The 19011-nt window shown below is 61.7% G+C and overlaps 1 protein-coding gene across 1 annotated transcript; it reads left to right on the top strand.

Moving 5' to 3' along the window:
- The first annotated feature begins 5807 nt into the window (after positions 1–5807).
- Positions 5808–14574, top strand: PLPP7 (phospholipid phosphatase 7 (inactive)). The gene is made up of 2 exons (XM_036329312.1): positions 5808–6740; positions 13471–14574. Exons 1-2 carry the CDS (start codon positions 6290–6292, stop codon positions 13833–13835), a joined length of 816 nt encoding a protein of 271 aa, XP_036185205.1. The 5' UTR covers positions 5808–6289; the 3' UTR covers positions 13836–14574.
- The last annotated feature ends 4437 nt before the right edge of the window (positions 14575–19011 follow it).

Genomic DNA, 19011 nt, shown 5'->3' with positions numbered 1-19011 from the left:
AGGGATTTCCGCCACGTTGAGGTCTCTTTGATGAGCGACCAGCCAGGCTGAGGGGTCCATCAAATACCAGCGGCAGCACAGGCCACAGGAAGTGTGTAGATATACCTAGCCGCACCCCCGCTCTCACCTGCTCGCTGCCATGGGCCCTCCCCCAGCCTAGCGCGGGCAGCACCCCGACAGCAGAGGCCTCCTCAGGACTGTGTACACTTCCGTTTCCCGGAAGAAGCGTTCCCTGGCCGCCCAACCCACAGCAGCCTCTCCCTGCCCTGCGCTTGTGGCCTCCACAGGACACTCTACCCCAGGGACTCACTACAGCCATCCAAGCCTCCTTTGTCATCACATCAGTTATGCAGTTTAGTTTACATATGTTAACCTTTGGGGTACCCATCTCAGCTCCCACACCATCGGCCCCAGGGCCTGGAGCGGAGCAGACCTCATTAGCCAGGAAGCCCCTCACGGGAGGGGCTGTCCTGGTGACCAGAACGTGAGTGCTCTGTGAACGTGCTGAGCTGCACGTCTTTCAGGTTTGACATAAGAAGGACAGAGGCCAGGACCCTGACCTGTTCACTACGTGGTCAAGGCCCCGAGGATGATTTTCTGGGGACCCGTCCCCTGGGAACCCGTCGGAAGGGATGTTACTCCCTGTGGCCCTGGTCTTGGCCTGGGTTTGTGATGATAATGATCAAGTCCCCACTGTGTGTTAGGTGCTGCCTGAGTGAGCATTGTCTCCTGTATCCTTCACCTTGACCCCGGAGGTGAGCTGTACAGACAGGTAGACCTAGGGGTCAGGGGACAGTGGCATTTTTCAAGTCTGAATCCCCACCCAGATCTGGCCAAGCCTAAAGCCTACTCATGTCCTCCTCCCGGCACCACCTCAGCCCCTCTGAGCCAGGAAGGAACCGATTCTGGAAAGCTTTGTCTCTGAAAGTCGCATGGGATGAGAGGGAGGACAAAATCAAAGACCCCTTGGCCTCGGCCCCAGGACCTCCCCTTTCTCATCACCCATCATGTGATGCTTCGTCTTGGGCTTGTTTGCGGGTGAGTTCTGCAGGGAGGTGGCCCAGGCCATGTCCGTGGGCCCATCGGCCTGGCTCTGAGCTACCGACTGGCTCCCCCAGAGCCAGCTCTGACAGGTAGAGGGTCTGAAAGGCTTAGCTCACGTGGGCATCCCCTGGCCCAGCTCCTGAGGGGCCCTCCAAGGTTCTGGCTGCTTCCCCAGCCCCCCTGCCACACACACACACACCCGCCTCCCCACGCCGCCTTCTTCCTGCTCAGCATTTCCTGGAGCTTTGGGCGTTGGGCACAGACCCGCAGCTGTCTCAGCATCTGCAGGAGGCCCAGGAGGCATCCGCACGAGCGTGAACTGCTGGCTTCTGCACAACAGGACAGGGACCTTTGTCCAAGAGGTGCCCAACGCCAGAGGGACACTCACAGTGCCCCCAGGCCCCCAGGCCCCCCAGACTCCTCTTCGGTGACATCACCAGTGCAAGGGGGAGAGGAGGGTCCGAAGGCGCAGCCCAGCCCCTCCCAGAGATGGTGGACTCGGTGTGGCCCCTGGGAGCCAGCGTGTTGTCAGTGGGACAAGGTCCCTCAGCCCCCGGCTTTTGCCCAGTGTTGGCTGGATGCCCGCTGTGTGCTGGGCCCTCAGAGACACTGGGGACACCGGCAGGGCCAGGACAGACGAAGAGAGTGGCCCCCAGGCACTTGCATCCCCATGGGCCAGAGAGACATCCAGGGATGACTCCGGGCATGAGAAAAGAGGTGTTCATTAACATAAATAACCAATGGGCACAATTTCGTGCTCGAACAGTTACGGGTCAGTGTCGATTGCTTCGCCAGGACGTTAGTGCAGGCGCCCGTTGTTCTGATGTGCGTGTGTCCAGTGTTGAGCTTGGGGGAGGTGGGTGATGACGGACGCCTGGCCCAGGGGTCGAGGTGGGCAGACAGTGAGTGAGCGATTAGAGCAGCGGTTCTCAACCTGTGGGTCACGACCCCTTTGGCGGTCGAACGACCCTTTCACAGGGGTCGCCTAAGACCATCCTGCATATCAGATATTTACATGACGAGTCATAAAGTAGCAACATTACAGTTATGAAGTAGCAACGAAAATAATGTTATGGTTGGGTCACCACATGAGGAACCGTATTTAAAGGGCCAGAAGGTTGAGAAGCACTGGATTAGAGGAAGTTAGAGTGAATGCATGTGTGTGAATGAATGATGGTGTGAGAGTGTGAGTGTGTGTGTCTCTATGTGTCAAGGTGTATGTGACAGTTGACAGTTGTGTGTAACTGTGTGTGGAGTGTGTCTAAGTAAGTCTGAGTGCCCATGAGTGTGTGTGTGTGTGTGTGTGTGTGTGTGTGTCTGTCTATGAAAGCATATGTGTGTCCGTGTGGGAATGTGGGAGGTGTGCAGGGGTGTGAGTGACCAGACGTGGTGTGGGTATAGATGTGTGAGTGGGGCATGTTGTGTATGACAGTGCATGTGTGAGGGTCTGTATGCATGTGTTAGAGTGTTCTGGTTATGTGAGTGAGCACGATGGGTGTGTCCGTGAGGGTATATGCGTGTGTGTGCCCGGGGAAGGGTGAGTTTGTGTCCATGTGGATGTGCAGATGTGTGTGTGGTGGTGGGTGTAGGTGAGCACGTTTGTGGGTGTGAGTAGGTGTGATATGTGAGTGTATGTGAGAGTGTGTGCATCTGTGCAGGTAGGTGTGTGGGTGGTGGTTTTGGGCAGGGGGTCTTCAAGGCGCCTGCTGGATGGAGAGTCCCAGGCCGGTCGGAGCCGGTGAGGGGTGGTTTGTCTGGCCTGGTGCACAGGGCGGGCCCCTGGGAACCCTCCCCTCCGACCTCAGGACTCTCTGTCCCTTGGCCCGGCGGCCCCATCCGAGCCTCCAGAGCTACAGTTCTGAGTGTGAAGCGCTCTCCTCCCACGGCCTCGTGTCCCCAGAGGAGGGGCTGACCCAGCGGCGCCAAGGTCAGGCGGCAGGAGCTGGAGCCCGCAGGGCGCAGCCGCCCTCAGGCCGCGCCCCCCCCCCCCCCCCCCGCGCCGCCTCCCCCAACCCAGCCTCGTGGGGGTGACGACCGACCGGCGTGCAGGCTGCGCGGGAGGACGCGGTCGCCCCCCCCACTCACGGCCTGCGCGCTCCGCACCCCCACGCGCCCCGCCTCCTGGAAGGGCGAAGGCGAGTGGGCAGGTGGGTGCCGGCCTGGCCTCGGTGCGGGTGCGGGTGCGGCACTGGGAGTTCTCCAAGGTGCTAAAATAAACCCCGCGAAGGATCAGGTTTCCCGACCAAAATAACTCCGGAGCAGCCGTGGAAATACAGCTGAGGAGCCACGGGGCGGGAGCACCTGGGGTGGGAGGCGGTGATGAAAATGCTTTTCACCGGGCTCCCTCCGCACCCTGGCAGGGGGCCCTGCGCGGTCCCTCCCTCCCCTCCCGCCAGCTGTGCGTGACCCCAGGCCTCTGCCCAGAGGGGAGCATCTCGCCCGCTCCCCTCCCCTCCCCTTCCCTTCTGGGATGTTGCCCCAAATGGCTGGCCTCCTGGTGGCCATGAGTCTGATGGCAAGGTTTGTCCAAGACAGCCGTGGGCAAACTACGGCCCGCGGGCCGGATCCGGCCTGTTTGAAATGAATAAAACTAAAAAAAAAAAAAGACCGTACCCTTTTATGTAATGATGTTTACTTTGAATTTATATTAGTTCACACAAACACTCCATCCATGCTTTTGTTCCGGCCCTCCGGTCCAGTTTAAGAACCCATTGTGGCCCTCGAGTCAAAAAGTTTGCCCACCCCTGGTCCAAGACCTTGACTCCAGAATCAGACGCCATTCGTTCAATACATGTATGTTTACTGAGCACCTACTGGGTGCCAGGGCGCCTGAGCCCTGGACGCACAAGTGAACAAGTAGACGGCGGTCCCTGCCCTTTGGCTGGCACTCTGCTGGGAAGACACAGGCCATGCACAGAGTGAGCGAGTGTAGAGCATGTGAGAGAGGACGCAGGCCGAGGAAGAGCTCACCCGACTGCCCGGAGAGAACCCCCTGGCTCTGAGCTCCGATGTCCGCGCCCGTGCAATGGGGCGTCACGCCCCCTGTGCGGTTGGCGATGGCTCAGGGACACGCAGCCGCTCCGGGTCTGGCACAGAGCCCGTGCGACGTGCAGGCGGGGGATCCAGGTGCGAGGAGTAGCAGTAAATCTGTCTCACACACTAAAGACAAGGAACACGTGTCGGCAATGTACAAGCTGCTCTCGGTCCCAGAAGCCACCGGGAAAGCTCTCCTGCTCTCAAGGAAGAGGCCGTGTACCCACGTGGCCAGGGACAAGGGCTCCAGGCTGAGACCGGAGCCCGACTCCTGGTCTCCTCTTACCTGGCAGGTCACTCCACTCCGCACTGCGCCCCTCTCTCGCGATGGGCTGTGCTAGAACAGGGGGGCTGTGTGGGCCACGGCAGGTGGTACAATGATGGGGGCACAGGTGGGCTGCAGGCATGGGGCCACCTCAGTCACCTTTGCACGTCCCGCTGGTCCTTGCATGGGGGAGCGAGTGAGTGAGTGGCAGGTGAGCGACAAGCAGGCGGGGACCAGCCAGCCCAGGCCCCCGCTCCGACCTTCACCAGCTGTGTGGCCTCACAGGTGATGTCCCCCACCTCGTGTGCTCTTCGCCCTCTCTGACATGGGACCCGTGTGGCTGGACTTGGTCTGACATCTGGAAGTATCCACAGCCCAGCCATGTTCTCCCAAATCTGGGCAGTGCGGCGTCGGGTCTCAGCGGGACGCATCTGAGCACGCTGTTTTGTTTTTAAATATATTTTTATTGATTTCAGAAAGGAAGGGAGAGGGAGAGAGAGGTAGAAACATCAGTGATGAGAAAGAAGCATTGATTGGCTGCCTCCTGCACGCCCCCTACTGGGAATCGAGCCTGCAACCCAGGCATGTGCCCTGACCGGGAATTGAACTCGGACCCTTCAGTCCGCAGGCCAACGCCCCATCCACTGAGCCACACCAGCTAGGGCTGAGCTACTTTCTTTATATTCTGCTTCTGTGCACAGGGACGTACTGTGAGGGTGGCCGCGCCAGAATAGCGTTGAATAGTCACAGAACGGAAACAACCTACATGTCCAATGACAGAGGGTTGCTTACAGAAACCACGGCCCATCCTCATGACAAACAGCCATTGGAAAATCATCGGTTGTCATGGAAACATGGCCAGATTTATATTTGTTACGTGGAAAGGGAAGGTTATTTTTTTAAGGGCATATAACACATTTTTTAAATGCATATTTATGTGTGTGTGTGTGTATATATATATGATATACACAGATGCAATTTGTAAGACACCACTGCACTCGGACCAGCCTAAGATGCAATTTGTTTAATGTGTTATTTCTGGTTATTAAAGTCATACTTGATATGACTTCATCAAGCAGAATATAAAGAAAGTAGCTCAGCCCTACTTGATGGTTGTAAGTATCAAGTATTGGGACTGAGACAGGTGAGAAGCCCTTGATCACCTGACCACGAAACGCAGGGCAATGGAGGCAACCTCCCCGGGCAGGTCCATTCCCAGCCCATGAACTGCGTCTCCCTCGCATGGAAACCAAGCCTAGCTGCCGTTCCACGGCACTGAAGCCAGATTCATGAGTGATTTAAAAAAAAAAAAAAAAAAAAAGGCCGCCTGCCCGCCTCATGAGCGGCTGCCACAGAGGGGCGGGGCCGGGCCGGGTCCCAGAGGCCCGAGAGGATGCTGTCCTGACCTCACTCACGCCATCTGGTGCCCGGAGAGGCCTTCAGCCCGGGCTCCACTGTCCAGTCCGTGGGACCAAGTCCAAGCTGCCCGGGCGGTGGGAAGGCCAGCCTGGCTCGCAGGGGCCTGGCCGGCTCCGAGGGAAGCTGGGGAAGGCGGGGCTGAGTCCGGAGCCCACACGGGCCTGGACAGCTGAGGCCAGGGCAGCCGGAGGACTACATTTCCCAGAGTCCCCCAAAGCCTGGGGAGCGAGCCATTGGGAGATTTAAATAGCCCAGGCCCGAGGCAGGGCCGCAGCTGTGGCCTCCCCCGCCTCCCTGGCGGCTCCATTGGCGCCCGGCGGCCGCGGTGGGCTCGATTGGCTGCCCAGCTGGCACTGACGTCCCCTGGAGCCGGGCGGCAGCGGAGGTAAACAGCCATGTGCAATCCTCCGCTCTATATTTAACCGTGGAGGAGGCAGGCAGGGAGGTGGCCGCTCTGGGGGCAGCTCTCGCCTCGGAGAAGGCCCTCGCCGCAGGCCTGGCACCGGCCCTCACGGTGCCAGCGTCGCCATGCCGGGCTCCCAGAGCCGGGCCCGGGCCCGGGACCGCAACAACATCCTCAACCGGGCCGAGTTCCTGTCCCTGAACCAGCCCCCCAAGGGGGTCCCAGAGCCCCGCAGCTCAGGTAGGAAGGCCGCGGGCCCCTCGGCACAGCCCCCACCCCCCGGCGATGGGGCCCGGGAGCGGCGCCAGTCCCAGCAGCTGCCCGAGGAGGACTGCATGCAGCTGAACCCCTCCTTCAAGGGCATCGCCTTCAACTCCCTGCTGGCCATCGACATCTGCATGTCCAAGCGGCTGGGGGTGTGCGCCGGCCGGGCCACGTCCTGGGCCAGCGCCCGCTCCATGATCAAGCTCATTGGCATCACGGGCCACGGCATCCCCTGGATCGGGGGCACCATCCTCTGCCTGGTGAAGAGCAGCACGCTGGCCGGCCAGGAGGTGCTCATGAACCTGCTTCTGGGTGAGTGTGCCCGCCGCCCGCCTGCCCCACCCACCCTGCCAGGACCGGCGGGGCCCCCGGAAACAGAGGGGAACAGTCTAATGAGGTTAGGCAGGAAGGGCGCCCCAGAAACAGGCGAGCTCCGGCCTCGGGGAGAGAGCCAGGGATGCGCAGATGAGGGCCCTGCAAGGTGGGGGCCGCTGGGAGCCGCTGCCCAGAGGCAGCTGGGGGGTGGGCACTGGAGGCTGCGGCCTCGAGGCAGGTAGTCGGGCTGGTGGGGTCCTCTGGGGGTCTTGGATGGAGCGTTTCATCTTGTAACTCCCACCCACAGGTGGGGGTCCCTGAGTTTCTGGGCTGCTTGCAGGCAGCGCTTGTGAGCTGCCCCCCTACCCCCCTGCCTGGGCCCGGGACCCTGCCAGCTGCCTGAGGTGACCCCATAGGGGCTAGGGGTGCAGGGGGTTCAGGGTGGGCACCCACACACTGGTGGCCTCCTGAAAGCCATACCTGCCCCTTCCCCGGGTGAGTGTCCAGGGGAGGGGCCTGTGAGCTGGTCTTTGGTTGGTTTTAACAATGTCTTTGCCGCCAGGTCTTTCTGTTCAACCTGCTCTGTGCCAGGTGTCGTGGGGGGCGGGGGGGCAGCCCAGGTGGGAGGCAGGCCCTCCCCTCCAGCCGGCCACCCTCCCAGCTCTTCCCGGTCCCAATGCTCCTGGGAACCTCTGCTTCCACCCCCATGTGGAACCATGTCCATCCCTCACTCTTCCCGGCGTGGCCACCATGTGGGACGCAGGTTAAACACTGACGAGGGGTCCCAGTTCCAAAAGGGGGTGGGTCAGACCCCTGAGAACTGGTCCCTGGGGAAGTTACGATAAAAACGTGCATCTCCTCGCCGAGGCCTCAGAGAGTCTGGGGATGGACACGCTGCGGGTGGGACGTGGGGCAGTTGCTTCGTGAAGGAGACGGTGGGTGTAGCATCATCATCGTTTGCTTGTTCTTATGACTAAATTATTTACATGGCTTGTTATTTATCCCGAATAAGCAGTCCCACGTGACTGGCCCTAGGATCATTCCCACTTCACAGATTAGGAAACTGAGGCCCCTATAAATAAAGCCTGGCGCAGGCTTCAAGCTGGGGATTTGCACCAGGTCCGCGTGCGTCCAGGCCTGTGCTCCTCCCGGGCGCCGGGCCATGGGCTCGGGAGGGAGGGTGCAGAGCAAGGTGGCCGAGGCGCCACGCGGGGGCTGCTGGGGCAGAACCCTGCTCTCCTCATCCGTGGCCTCCCCAGGGCCCACCGCAGCCTCACACGGAGCAGGGGCCAGGGGCCTGGTGTCAGAGGACGGGAGTGGAGAGCGTGCTCGAGCCCGGTCCCTGGACCCGCCTGCACCGTCCCGCCCCGGGTGATGGTGGTAAAATCCGTAATGTGTGTAGTGTCTGCTGTCTGTCCACTTCTCCGTAAACCACGCCATCACTGAGCCTCCCACAACCCCATGAGGGAGAAGCCATTAGCATTTTCCGTTTAAAGAGGGGGAAACAGAGGCGCAGGGAGATGCAGCTAGTGGGCCACACAGGGTGAGAACTGGGAGCAAATCTGTCTAGTTAGGAGGTTTCTGGCGCATTCCGGCAACCGGCTGCCGGGGGCACAAAGGTGTTGGCTTGGAAGAACAAGACCCCAGACCCTCCCTTCTTGAAGAAGGACAGTTGTTTCAAGTAATTTAAACTTCGTTTCTTGAGCTTCATATGTACCCATCCCATGCCATGGGGGTCCCATAGCTCATGATTTAAAAGTCTGTGTAATGGCCTTTAAGGTAAATGGGAAGACACCACCTGGCAGATGAGGCTCAGAGGCTAAGGGACTGGCCCACTCCACCCCAACCCAAGTCCTCCTGACAGAAACCCTTCGCCATCCCCATCTCCGCACCACCCCTGCGGTGCTTCCCTCAGGGCATGCTGCCCAAACTCAGGCAGTGACTTAGCCCCTCTGAGCCTCATTTTCCTCATCTGTTAAATGGGTTGCTGGGACCCTTCACTGAAGAATTACACACAGTGCTTAGCACACAGGAATGCTAGCGTGGCAGTGATTGTCACCTCCTCACACCACCATCACCAAAGGCAGTCCGGGGTCCCCTCCTAGCTCTCGACCTGTGAGATCCCTCCTTTGTCCGTCCCCTGCAGCACCTGGCTTGATGATCCCAAAGGGAGCCAGGGGACCCGTGACCCAGGCCCCTCCCAGTTCCCCATCCCGGCTCCTCACGGGCCTACAGGAAACCAGGCCCTGGCGCCCACCGTCTCCTTTCCGTCTCTAGGAATTGACTGCTCTGGGGCCTCGTAGACGAGGAATCCCGTAGTTCCCTGTCCTTCTGCGCCCGGCTTCTTATTCAGCACAGTGTCCTCAAGGCCCATCGTTCTGTGTCCGTGCTTCCTGCCTTTGAGGCGAGCGATGCTGCGTGGTGTGGCGGGACCACAGTTGTGTTTGCCCGCCCTCTGTCCGTGGCCTCTGGGTTGCTCTGCCTTTTGGCCACTGTGAACACGGCTGCTGAGGACACGGGGTCTCTCCGAGAGCCTGCCTCCCTTCCTCAGGGTGCAGACCCCGAAGCTCAGCCTGTGGAGGAGCCGCCACACGGTCCGCCCACACTGCACCCGTTATCCCATCTACATGAACAACAGGCCCGTGGTCACGACCAAACGAGCAGCGGCTCTCGCGGCGGGCGGGGTGGGGCGCAAACTACTAGCGGCCCTCGCGGCAGAGGGCAGGGCGTGAGCCGCGAGCTGCGGTGGGCAGGGCGGGTGGCGGAGGGCAGGGCGTGAGCAGCGAGCAGCGGAGGGCAGGGCGGCGGCCAGCTGAAGCAGGTGGATTTTGTGCGCTGGGGCCTCTCGCTGTTTGTCATCGCCATCCTGATGGGCGTGAACGTGGCGTTGGGGTTTTGATTTGCGCTTCCTTCGTGAGCAGCGATGTGGGGCCCCTTTTCGTGATACATTGTCGTGGCCAGAAAATGCACAGAGTGACCCAAGAAGGTGATGAGAGAGCGAGCGTGGCCCCTGGCCCCTCAGCGGGAATCGCCCCACGGCAGGTCGGCCCACGGGCCTCTGGTTCTGCTCTGCGCGCATGGCATCGCATCGCCCACAGACGCCCCGGCCTCTGCCCAGCTTGGCCTCGTCCTCACAGCCCCCGACGGGCCTGTGTGATGACCTCGGCCCCCACGTCCCTTCATGCTTGAGGGGCTCGGGGCCCAGACCAGATTCCTCACCCCTGCAGCACCCCCCCCCTCCCCGGCAACCCCTCCCCCTTAGCAGGCACTCCGCCGCCCACCTGCCCCTGCTCCCCGACAGCCTAGGTGACAGCCCTCCACAGCCTGTACAGACCGTCCTGACGATGGGATTCAGGTTGACCAGGAGCACGCTGGTGAAGATGAGCCGCGGCTCTGCAGAGTGGAGCATGCTTCCTGCCTGCCCAGCCCACTTCTACCATCTCGGGGCAGCCCTGGGGCGCCCCCAACCCCCGGGCCAGGTCAGGGCCCCCAGCAGCTGACACGGAGGGGAAGGGAGGAGGGAGCCATGGGCGGGCCCCAGGGCTGCAGCGTCCCCGCTCTAAAGCCGCGCCCAGCGGCCTGGCGCTCAGCTGAGGAACGAACGTGCCCTCCACCTTCTGTGCTCGTGATTTCGACACCCCTGCACCCCGACATCTGCAGAGGCAGAGCCAGCTCCTCCAGGGGAGAAAACCGGAAGCTGCGCAGGGATGGGATCCCTCAGACTCTCAGGCTGGGGGACAAGACAGACGCTCAGGACCCCCTCCCTCGCCACCTCCCTGCCCCCCGCAGGCCTCCCCGGCTGGGCTTCCCGGAGCGCCCGGGTTTAAGAGAACGTCTTGTATGTGCGCTGCCATGCGCGTCACCTCGAATCAGCTCCTGGACCGCGGGTCAGCTCAGCGGCGTTGGGCACGCTCACCACCGTCACCCCCAGGCCTTTCTCATCTTCCTGACCGACACTGTGCCCACCGACACCCGCTCCCGGCCCTCCCCCAGCCCTGGTAACCTCTGACCTACGTTCTGTTGCTAGGAAGCCCCTTATTCCAGGCACCTCTTATAAGCGGAGTCTTGCAATGTTTGTCTTTTGTGAGATCACTTTTTAAAATGTGCACAAGTGCCGTGCAGGCGTGGTGAGAAAACACTTTCAATGCAGAATGACGGAAAGACGATACAAGTCGCCCGTCTTCGCTCCCAGCCAGAAGCACCGCTCACCTTTAGGGGGCGTCTTCGGGGCCTCTTTCCCCGCAGGTGAGCGCATGGCATCTTCTTTTTGCAAAAATGGCCCCTCCTGTCAGTGCTGCTGGGTGACTGGCCTTTCCCGCTGACCAGCCCCCAGCTCTCTTCCGCGGCTATAAATATCCACCCGCCGCATCCTTCCCACGGGCCCCAGTGCGCCGCTGTCCCAGCGCCTGCCACTCAAGGGCACGGGGTGGCTGTGCGAGCCGCCACAGTGGACATCCTGGACCCTGAGGCAGGTGCACGTCCCTCATTATTTCCGAGAACGCTCCTGTGAATGCAGCAGACCTCCTCCAGACCAGTTTACCCTGCCCCACAGCACCACTGGCTGGTCCCCGCCCGCTCCAGGAGCCAGTGCGGGAGAGGGGGGAGAGGCAGGGTCAGTCCTCAGGCCAGAAGAGCCAGGACCCCTCCCCCTCCCAGCCCCAGCTAGCCCCCAAACCTGCCCCCTCACCAGCAAGGAACCTCATCTTTGCTCCGCCCTCGTTGACTGCGGTGAGCGAGGCCCAGAGAGGTTGAGTGACCTGCCCGGGTCACACAGCACCTGGGAGGCAGCGGGTGGCAGCCACTTCCCTGACCCTGGGCCCTGAGCTCCCTCCAGGCAGACTTTCCTATGGGGCCACCGGCCTCCCTCAGAACCCAGGAGGGAATGTAGGCCAGGGGACTCGACTGGCCATGTGAGCGGCATTCACGGAGCCTTGAGTGATGGCACCATTTGCTTCTATTTCTGGGCCCAGATTATGCGCTGACAGCGTCAGAATCACGGTCACAGGCCTGGCTGTGGAGCTGGAGGAGGGGAGAGGGCCCTGCAGGGTGGGGGGCGGGGGGGGGGGGCGGGGGGAGGCTGTGGGTTCTGCCGGAGAGCAGCCTGCAGGCTGAGCGCCTCTCCTTCCAACAACCCTCCACCCCAAGGCAGCCTGGGGACACCATGGGTGTGTCCCACCTGGAAAGGGGGCGTGTGGCTAACGAGAGGGGCAGGCCCAGAGGAAAGCAGGGGTGCAAATCCCAAACAAGGGGGGGTAAGGGGGGAGGGGAAGAACACGAGGAAGGCAGTCAAGGTCTGCACTAAGGGGAGCGCAGTTACTCGAGGTGATCGAGGTGATCGGAAGGCCCGGGCTGTCACCCAGGTGCCACCTGTGCTACAGCCGTGGGGACGTCCAGTGCAGGTCACGACAGCGCGGTGCCTCCTTCATTAACCCCGCGCTCCATGGCGGCCAGGCGGGAGCAGCGCTGCCTCTGGGCGCGGGTCCCAGGTGGTTGCAGGTCTGGGCCTGTGCGGCGGGCGGGCGGGCGGGCGGGCGGGCGGGCGGGCGTCTGAGGAGAGCAGTTCTTCCTGGGAGCGAGCAGCCCCTCCGGCTCCTGGACCAGCTCCGGCACCAGGTGCGGCCGCGCCCTCTGATGACCGTCCGTCTCGGGCCTCCCTGTGCGCCCGGCCCGTGGGGACCCACTCCCTTCATAGGAGCGTCCAGAGAGACGGGGAGCAGGTGGGGGGCCAGGGGCGGGCGGAGGGGGACGCGGGTGGCTGCCGACTGGATGCGGGCTCCACTTTGGGGAATGAAGGACTTTGGAACTGGAGAGAGGCGGCGCTCGCGCCTGTGAATGTGCTAATGCCACTGCGTTGGGCACGAGAGTGGCTCGTTGTATGTCCCATGAGTTTCAGCTCCTCTTGAAAGAAATGGGGATGTCCGACCAGCGTGGCTCAGCGGTCGAGCATCAACCTATGAACCAGGAGGCCACGGTTCAATTCCGGTCAAGGGCACACCGGGCTCGATCCCCAGGGTGGGGCGTGCGGAGGCAACCGATCAGTGCTTCTCTCTCATCATGGATGTTTCTCTCTCCCTCTACCTCTCCCTTCCTCTCTGAAATCAATAAACATATATCTAAGGAGAAGCGGATGGTGATGTCCTCTTCTCGGGATTGGCGGGGGCTTCCGCGAGGCCCTTTGAGAAAAATCACCAGCCCAGGGTCCCGTTTGTCAGAACCCGGGTCCTCCAAGGGCCCAGGAGACCCGATCCCACTCTCGGGCAGCGGCTTTATGACCGCCTCCAGCGGGAGTGCCCAGTCCCGTCCTCCGCCCTCGTCCTCGGGAGCCCACATGGGAGGGGAGAGAGGAGAGAAGCTCCTGAGACAACGGGTGGCCTGCCAGGCGGTGAGGGCTGCTGCAAAGGAAAATCAAGCAGGGAGGGGGGGGGCGGGGGGCGGGGAGCGGGGAGTGAGGGGGCGGAGAGGGGAGCAGGGGGCAGAGGCAGGCGGCAGGGGGCTGGGGGCGGGGGTGGAGGTGGGGGCTTTTGTAAACAGGTGGTCAGGAGAGGCCTGTCCGCAGGAGGAAGGGAACATCCCAGGGCAGGGCAGTCAGGCGGAGGGACAGCACCGGCAAAGGCCTGGGGCGGCGTGAGGAAGGGAGGCAGGGAGAGGGGACCCCCGCCCCCCCCCCCCCCCCCCCCCCCCGCTCCGCAGGCGCAGGGCACTGACAGCCTCGGCCCTGTCCCCGCAGCCCTGCTCCTGGACATCATGACGGTGGCCGGCATGCAGAAGCTCGTCAAGCGGCGCGGCCCGTTCGAGACGAGCCCCGGCCTCCTGGACTACCTGACCATGGACGTGTACGCCTTCCCCGCCGGCCACGCCAGCCGCGCGGCCATGGTGTCCAAGTTCTTCCTCAGCCACCTGGTGCTGGCCGTGCCGCTGCGCGTCCTGCTGGTGCTCTGGGCCTTCTGCGTGGGGCTGTCCCGCGTGATGATCGGGCGGCACCACATCACGGACGTCGTCTCGGGCTTCGTGCTGGGCTACCTGCAGTTCCGCCTGGTGGAGCTGGTCTGGATGTCCTCCAACACCTGCCAGATGCTCATCTCCGCCTGGTGAGGTGCCGGGCGGGCGGGGCGAGGTCCGGCTGGAGCTGGCGACCTGCCCCTGTGCCAGGCCCCGCGTGGGGACAGCCCTGCTGGGCGTCTGCTCTGCAGGGCACAGGTGAGAACCAGGATGGCAGGAGCGGGACCGCGTCTTGTCTTGTCCTTTCGTCATCCTGACTGTTGAGTTCGTGGCTGTGCCCACTGGGCCACATGGTACAACACCTGGCAAAATACCCCGACCCGCCACCGACAGAGGTGCCATTCACCGTCATCGACAGCTGAGGGCCGCACTCTCCGAAGGGTGCCCCCTGGATGCCAGCCTGGAAAGCAAAAGGGTTTTGTGGTCAAATCCACGTGGGAAATGCTGCATCCTCTGCCCCCTGGTGGACGTTCACGGGGTGTGCGTGTGGTAAAGGTTCTGACAAGTCCTGCAGAAACGCTTCCTGTGAACCTTGTACCATGTTTCCTAAGCTGATGTGACCACAGCCTTTTTCTCCTGCGAGAGCTGTGAACCCCAAGAAACCGCCGCTTCCTCGAGCTCGTGTGGGAGACGCTGCCCGGAGCTGAAGGACTGAGGTGTGAGCGGGCCTCTCCCAGCGCCACCAGTGCCACCGCCTGTGGGCGCCCACGGCCCGTGGGCATCGGTGCCACTTTGGCCCCCAGGGGCCGGACCCGTGTGACCTAATAGGTCGTTTCCAAGTCAACCGTTATGTACGTGCATTTCATGTGACAATACAGATGCTATTCAAGGGGACCCGCTCCCGTGTGGTTTTTCTTTGTGTGGTTTGGGTTTCCAGGCAGGAGAGTCTCTGTTAATATAGGGAGGCGGGAATGGAGGGGAGTCTCTGTTAACAGGGGGGAGGGGAGGAGGAGGGGGAATCTCTGTTAGCATGGGGGAGGGGGAGGGGGAGTCTCTGTTAACAGCGGGGAGGAGGAAGGGGAGTCTCTGTTAACGTGGGGAACTGATCTCTTCCTTTCCAGGTGGCCATGGTGTCAGCTGGTCAGGGAAAGGGGGCTCCTGGGCTCTCCCTGAGGAGCCTGGAGAGGCCATGGCCCACGGGGGGAGGTCCCCCTCAGCATCACAGTGAGAGCGGGGCAGCGTGGCCAGAGCAGGGTCTGGGGGATGGAGGTGCCCCGAGCACGGGCCTCAGGGAGAGGGACACCCAGCCTGGGCTCCGGCTACGCGTCCTTAGACGGCACCGGTATCCAGGCAGCAGGTGGAGCGAAGGCTGCTGATCAGCTGACCTTAAATCGGAGACGCACGTGGGCGACCAGGTGGGCCGATCATCAGTCCTTCCGGCGGAGAGGGCCGCCATGTGAGACTCCGCTGGCTCTGACGGGAGGAAGAAGTCTCGGACCAAGAGATGCAGGCGCCTCCCGCCGCGGGAAAGGCCGCAGCCAGAGCCCCGCACCCGGCCTCACCCCACAAGCCCGTGTGGACTCCCTGCCCCAGACGGCAGGTAAGACCATGCATTGGTGCTGCGTGAAGCCCCCGGGTTTGTGGCGATGAGTTCGTGATGCTCAGAACTGGCTCAGGTGCCTGGCACCATCCACCCCGCCCGCCACTGTGGCCACCACCGCCATGCCCCACCCAGGACCGATGCCACCATCCGACCTGGGGCTCTGGAACCCTCCGGCCCAGCAGCCTCTTGTCACCAATGGGGACACAGGCCCAGAGAGGGTGTCAGGGCCACACCAAGTACCCCAGGAACTGGGGCGCCTTCCCTGCACTGCAGGTCCAGGGATACGGAGCGGGCAGAGCAGCAGGGGCCGAGAGCGGCCCCTCAGGTCCAAAGCGGTTCTCCAGGTGGGGGGAGGGGGCCGGACGTGTCTCCATTTGGCCTCCAGGAAAGTTCTCATTTGTCAGAATAAAGAGCAGGATGTTGGGGTTCCGGTGATGGTGGCAGAGTGGGAGAAGCCCTCGCCCAGCCTATCGTGGGTGTGCTAGGTAAATTGGGGCTCCCTCCTCAAATTCATATGTTGCAGCCCTAACCCCCGGACCTCAGAATTGGTCTGTATTTGCAACTGGGGCCCTGTCAAGGGGCGATTAAGTGAAAATGAAGTCATGGGGTGGGCCCCGAGCCTATAGGACGGGGGTCCAGAGAAGAGAAAACTGGGCGCCGGCTCACAGAGGGAGGCCAGTGAGGACCAGGGAGTGAGCTCCTGCCGTGGAAGCCACCAGACTGTGCCTTCGGTCCTGTGGCCCTGGGAACACAGTGGGGGTGTCGGGCCGGCTGGCTGGCACCTTCACTGCAGGAGGAGCAAGGCTCAGGGGCGACTGGGACGCACCGGTGAGTGGGGCACGCCTGGGGCACCGGCTGCTGCCCGGCCAAGTGGCTTCTGGGCAGTGTGGGGAGAGCCCTGTGCAAGGAGCCCCTGGGGCGCCCGTGCCTGCACGGACCCCATCCCGGGGGCCTGACCCCTGGCCAGGGGAAGCCACTGCCCAGCCCAGCAATTGGTCCGGGACCAAGTCCTCAAGCCCCCAGCCCGTTCCCTCCTGGGGAAAGTCCGCCAGGGGCAGGAGAGGGACAGCAGGAGCTAAAACCTGCAAGAACTCCGGGATCTGCGCCATCTGGCTCCTGGGGCAGGAGAGGGTGGGGGGGAGGATGGGGGAGCAACATCTGGCATGTGCTTTGGCCAGCGTTTCTGTAACCCACGTGGGAGCGCACGCGGCTCAGCTCCGTGCAGCGGGGCAAGGCGGGTGCCCTGGCCGCGCTCCACCTGTCCTTCCCGTGCGAGAGGGGCCTCCAGACGGGCTGTGGTGGGGACGCGGTGAGTCTGGCCAGGGTGCCTGGCGCGAGATGGAGCTGGTGCACACACACACACACACCCAGCCTCGCCGAGGGCCGGCCTCGGGCTCCCCACCGGGGAGCTGGGCTTCCTCCAGCTCTCAGACTCTGTAGCGTGCGCACACACAGACACTCCTGCATGTAACACTTCATGTGCTCGGTGCAAACACACGTAGATGCACGCCTGTTCACACCCGCGCAGGTGCCATTATACATACACCTAAAATGGGACCAAACATGGGGCTCACACCCACCCTAAAACCGCCACCTGCATCTGGTGCACACACCTCCCACGTGTATACGCGCACATGTTCATGCACACATACATTTGTGTACTCTTACACACTTGCACATGCACACACCTTTCCATGCATCAGGCCCGCCAGAGTTAGCAAGTAAACATGCAGGATGCAATACTGGGGACATACTTATCCTGAAAAACTATTCATTTATCTGAAACTCAAATGCATGTGTGTCCTGGATTTTATCTGACAGCCCTAATATGTACACGTGTACATGTGTTCACATACGCACGCGCGCGCGCGCACACACACACACACACACACACTCACACTCGTGAAGCCATCAGGTCCCTGGCCCAGCCCGGACATGCCGTCTCCCTGGGAGAATTCCCGAGACCGTCCCTCTGTCTGGTCATTGGCCCGCAGCCTGCACTGCGGCCTCAGTTAGTGGCCTGGCTGGTGGGGAAGGGATGGCGTCCAGCCAGGCCCGGAGCTCGGGGCTCTGACTGGGGCCATGCTGGGGCCCCGAGAGAGCTCCTCCCACCAGCAGCCCAGCTGTGAGGTCTGGCAGCAGCGCGAGCCTTGAACCCCACCCGAGAGCCGAAGCCCGGGGCTCGGCCTCAGGAGGGATGTCCAGCTGGGGTCAGGGATGCAATCTGAGGCCCAAGGCCCAGCTTGGCCTCTTCTCCATCCGGTGCCGCTCTGCTGGTGGAGACACCTGGGGCGAGGTTGTCCCCAGATCCTGATTGCTCGGCCTGCAGCCTCCGCAGAGGGCCAGCGGCCAGCGGGGCCCGAGGGGGACCTGAGCTCAGAGGCGGTGGTGGGAGAGACACGGACTGGCCCTCCCCGCGTGGCCTGGCTGCTCCCCACCCCCTTAGCAGTGAGGAATTCTCGTCCTCAGCCGGGGGGGGGGGGGGGGGGGCGGCCGGAGAGGGCCGCACATGTGGATGACTCTCCTGAGAGCCTCCCAAAGAACAGGGTGAATTTTTTAAAGAAAGTATTTCTTTCCCTGATTACCATGGTTTTTGGTTACATAACGATGTGTTTTCTCTAATAAGAAATGAGAACATACAGGAAAAGCAAAAATATTGTGGTTATCCCTTCAGATGTTGTCTATGCATTCACAAAAATATAGGTGTATTTTGACCAAAAAGAGCGGTTACACGCTATAGTGAAACCTGCGGTTTTCATTCACGGAAGCCACGTGCCATCTTTCCGCACCAGCGTCTGTGCGCCCGCATCTCGGCCGCCGCCACCGCCCGGCGAGCCCACATGTGGCAGGGCCACGTTCCTTCTTTTAAACAACTGAGTCGCTGCTAGTTTGTTCTAAATTGCGGTGGCCGTCACCTAACAGACTTAACCACGTAAAGTGAGTTGAGTATTTAGTACATCCACCGGTTTCTAAGTCCTCGTGTGAAAAAGAGCAAGGCCCATCCGGATTCTTCTCCGGGGCCTCGCGGCCTGTGCTGCCGCGGAAGGTGGAGGATCACTGGTCACGCCTCACAGAAGCCCCGCCGGCCCCGGGCTTGGAGCTGCCCAGCGCCGGGGCCAGTCTGTGGAGAACGGACGCGTCTGTGCCCTCAGGCCTCCCTGTCCGCGAGCACGAGTCGTCCTTTCCGTCGTCTTTAGCTCTTTCATGAAATGCTATGATTCTCTGCCTAATTCTTGCCGTTTCCTTGGCCTTATTCTTAGATACTTAAAACGTTCACGCTCTTGGGAAGGGTGCCTCCCTCCCCCCAACACACACACACTTTTTTTTTTTTAATTCTCACCCGAGGAGTGAAGCTATTTTTTCCCCATTGATTTTTAGAGAGAGTGGAAGGGGAGAGACAGAGAGACAGAAACAGCATGTGAGAGAGACACATCGATTGGTTGCCTCCCGCACGAGCCCTGACTGACCGGGGCCAGGGATGGAAACTGCACCCCAGGCATGTGCCCTTGACCAGGAATTGAACCCTTCAATGTGCTGGGGGCAGGAGGGGCGGGGGGGCTCCAACCACTGATCCACACTGGCCAGGGCAACACACACACACACACACACACACACACACACACACACACAACACTCTTATTTAAGATACATTTTCAAATTGTTCCCAGTGTATAAAAATGCAATTGCCTTTTGCATGTTATTTTCGATGTGGGCATCTTGCTAAAC

This window comes from Myotis myotis, unplaced genomic scaffold, assembly GCF_014108235.1.
Source record: "Myotis myotis isolate mMyoMyo1 unplaced genomic scaffold, mMyoMyo1.p scaffold_m19_p_12, whole genome shotgun sequence".
Taxonomy (NCBI): Eukaryota; Metazoa; Chordata; class Mammalia; order Chiroptera; family Vespertilionidae; genus Myotis; species Myotis myotis.
The sequence above is the reverse complement of the archived record's forward strand: the minus strand, read 5'-3'. Positions and strand labels throughout refer to the sequence as shown.

Excerpts from the sequence above, each read along its gene's own strand:
- PLPP7 (XM_036329312.1), top strand. The coding sequence starts at position 6,290 with ATGCCGGGCTCCCAGAGCCGGGCCCGGGCCCGGGACCGCAACAACATC. Across the intron at positions 6,741-13,470 it reads GCTCATGAACCTGCTTCTGG|CCCTGCTCCTGGACATCATG; the intron begins GTGAGTGTGCCC and ends CTGTCCCCGCAG.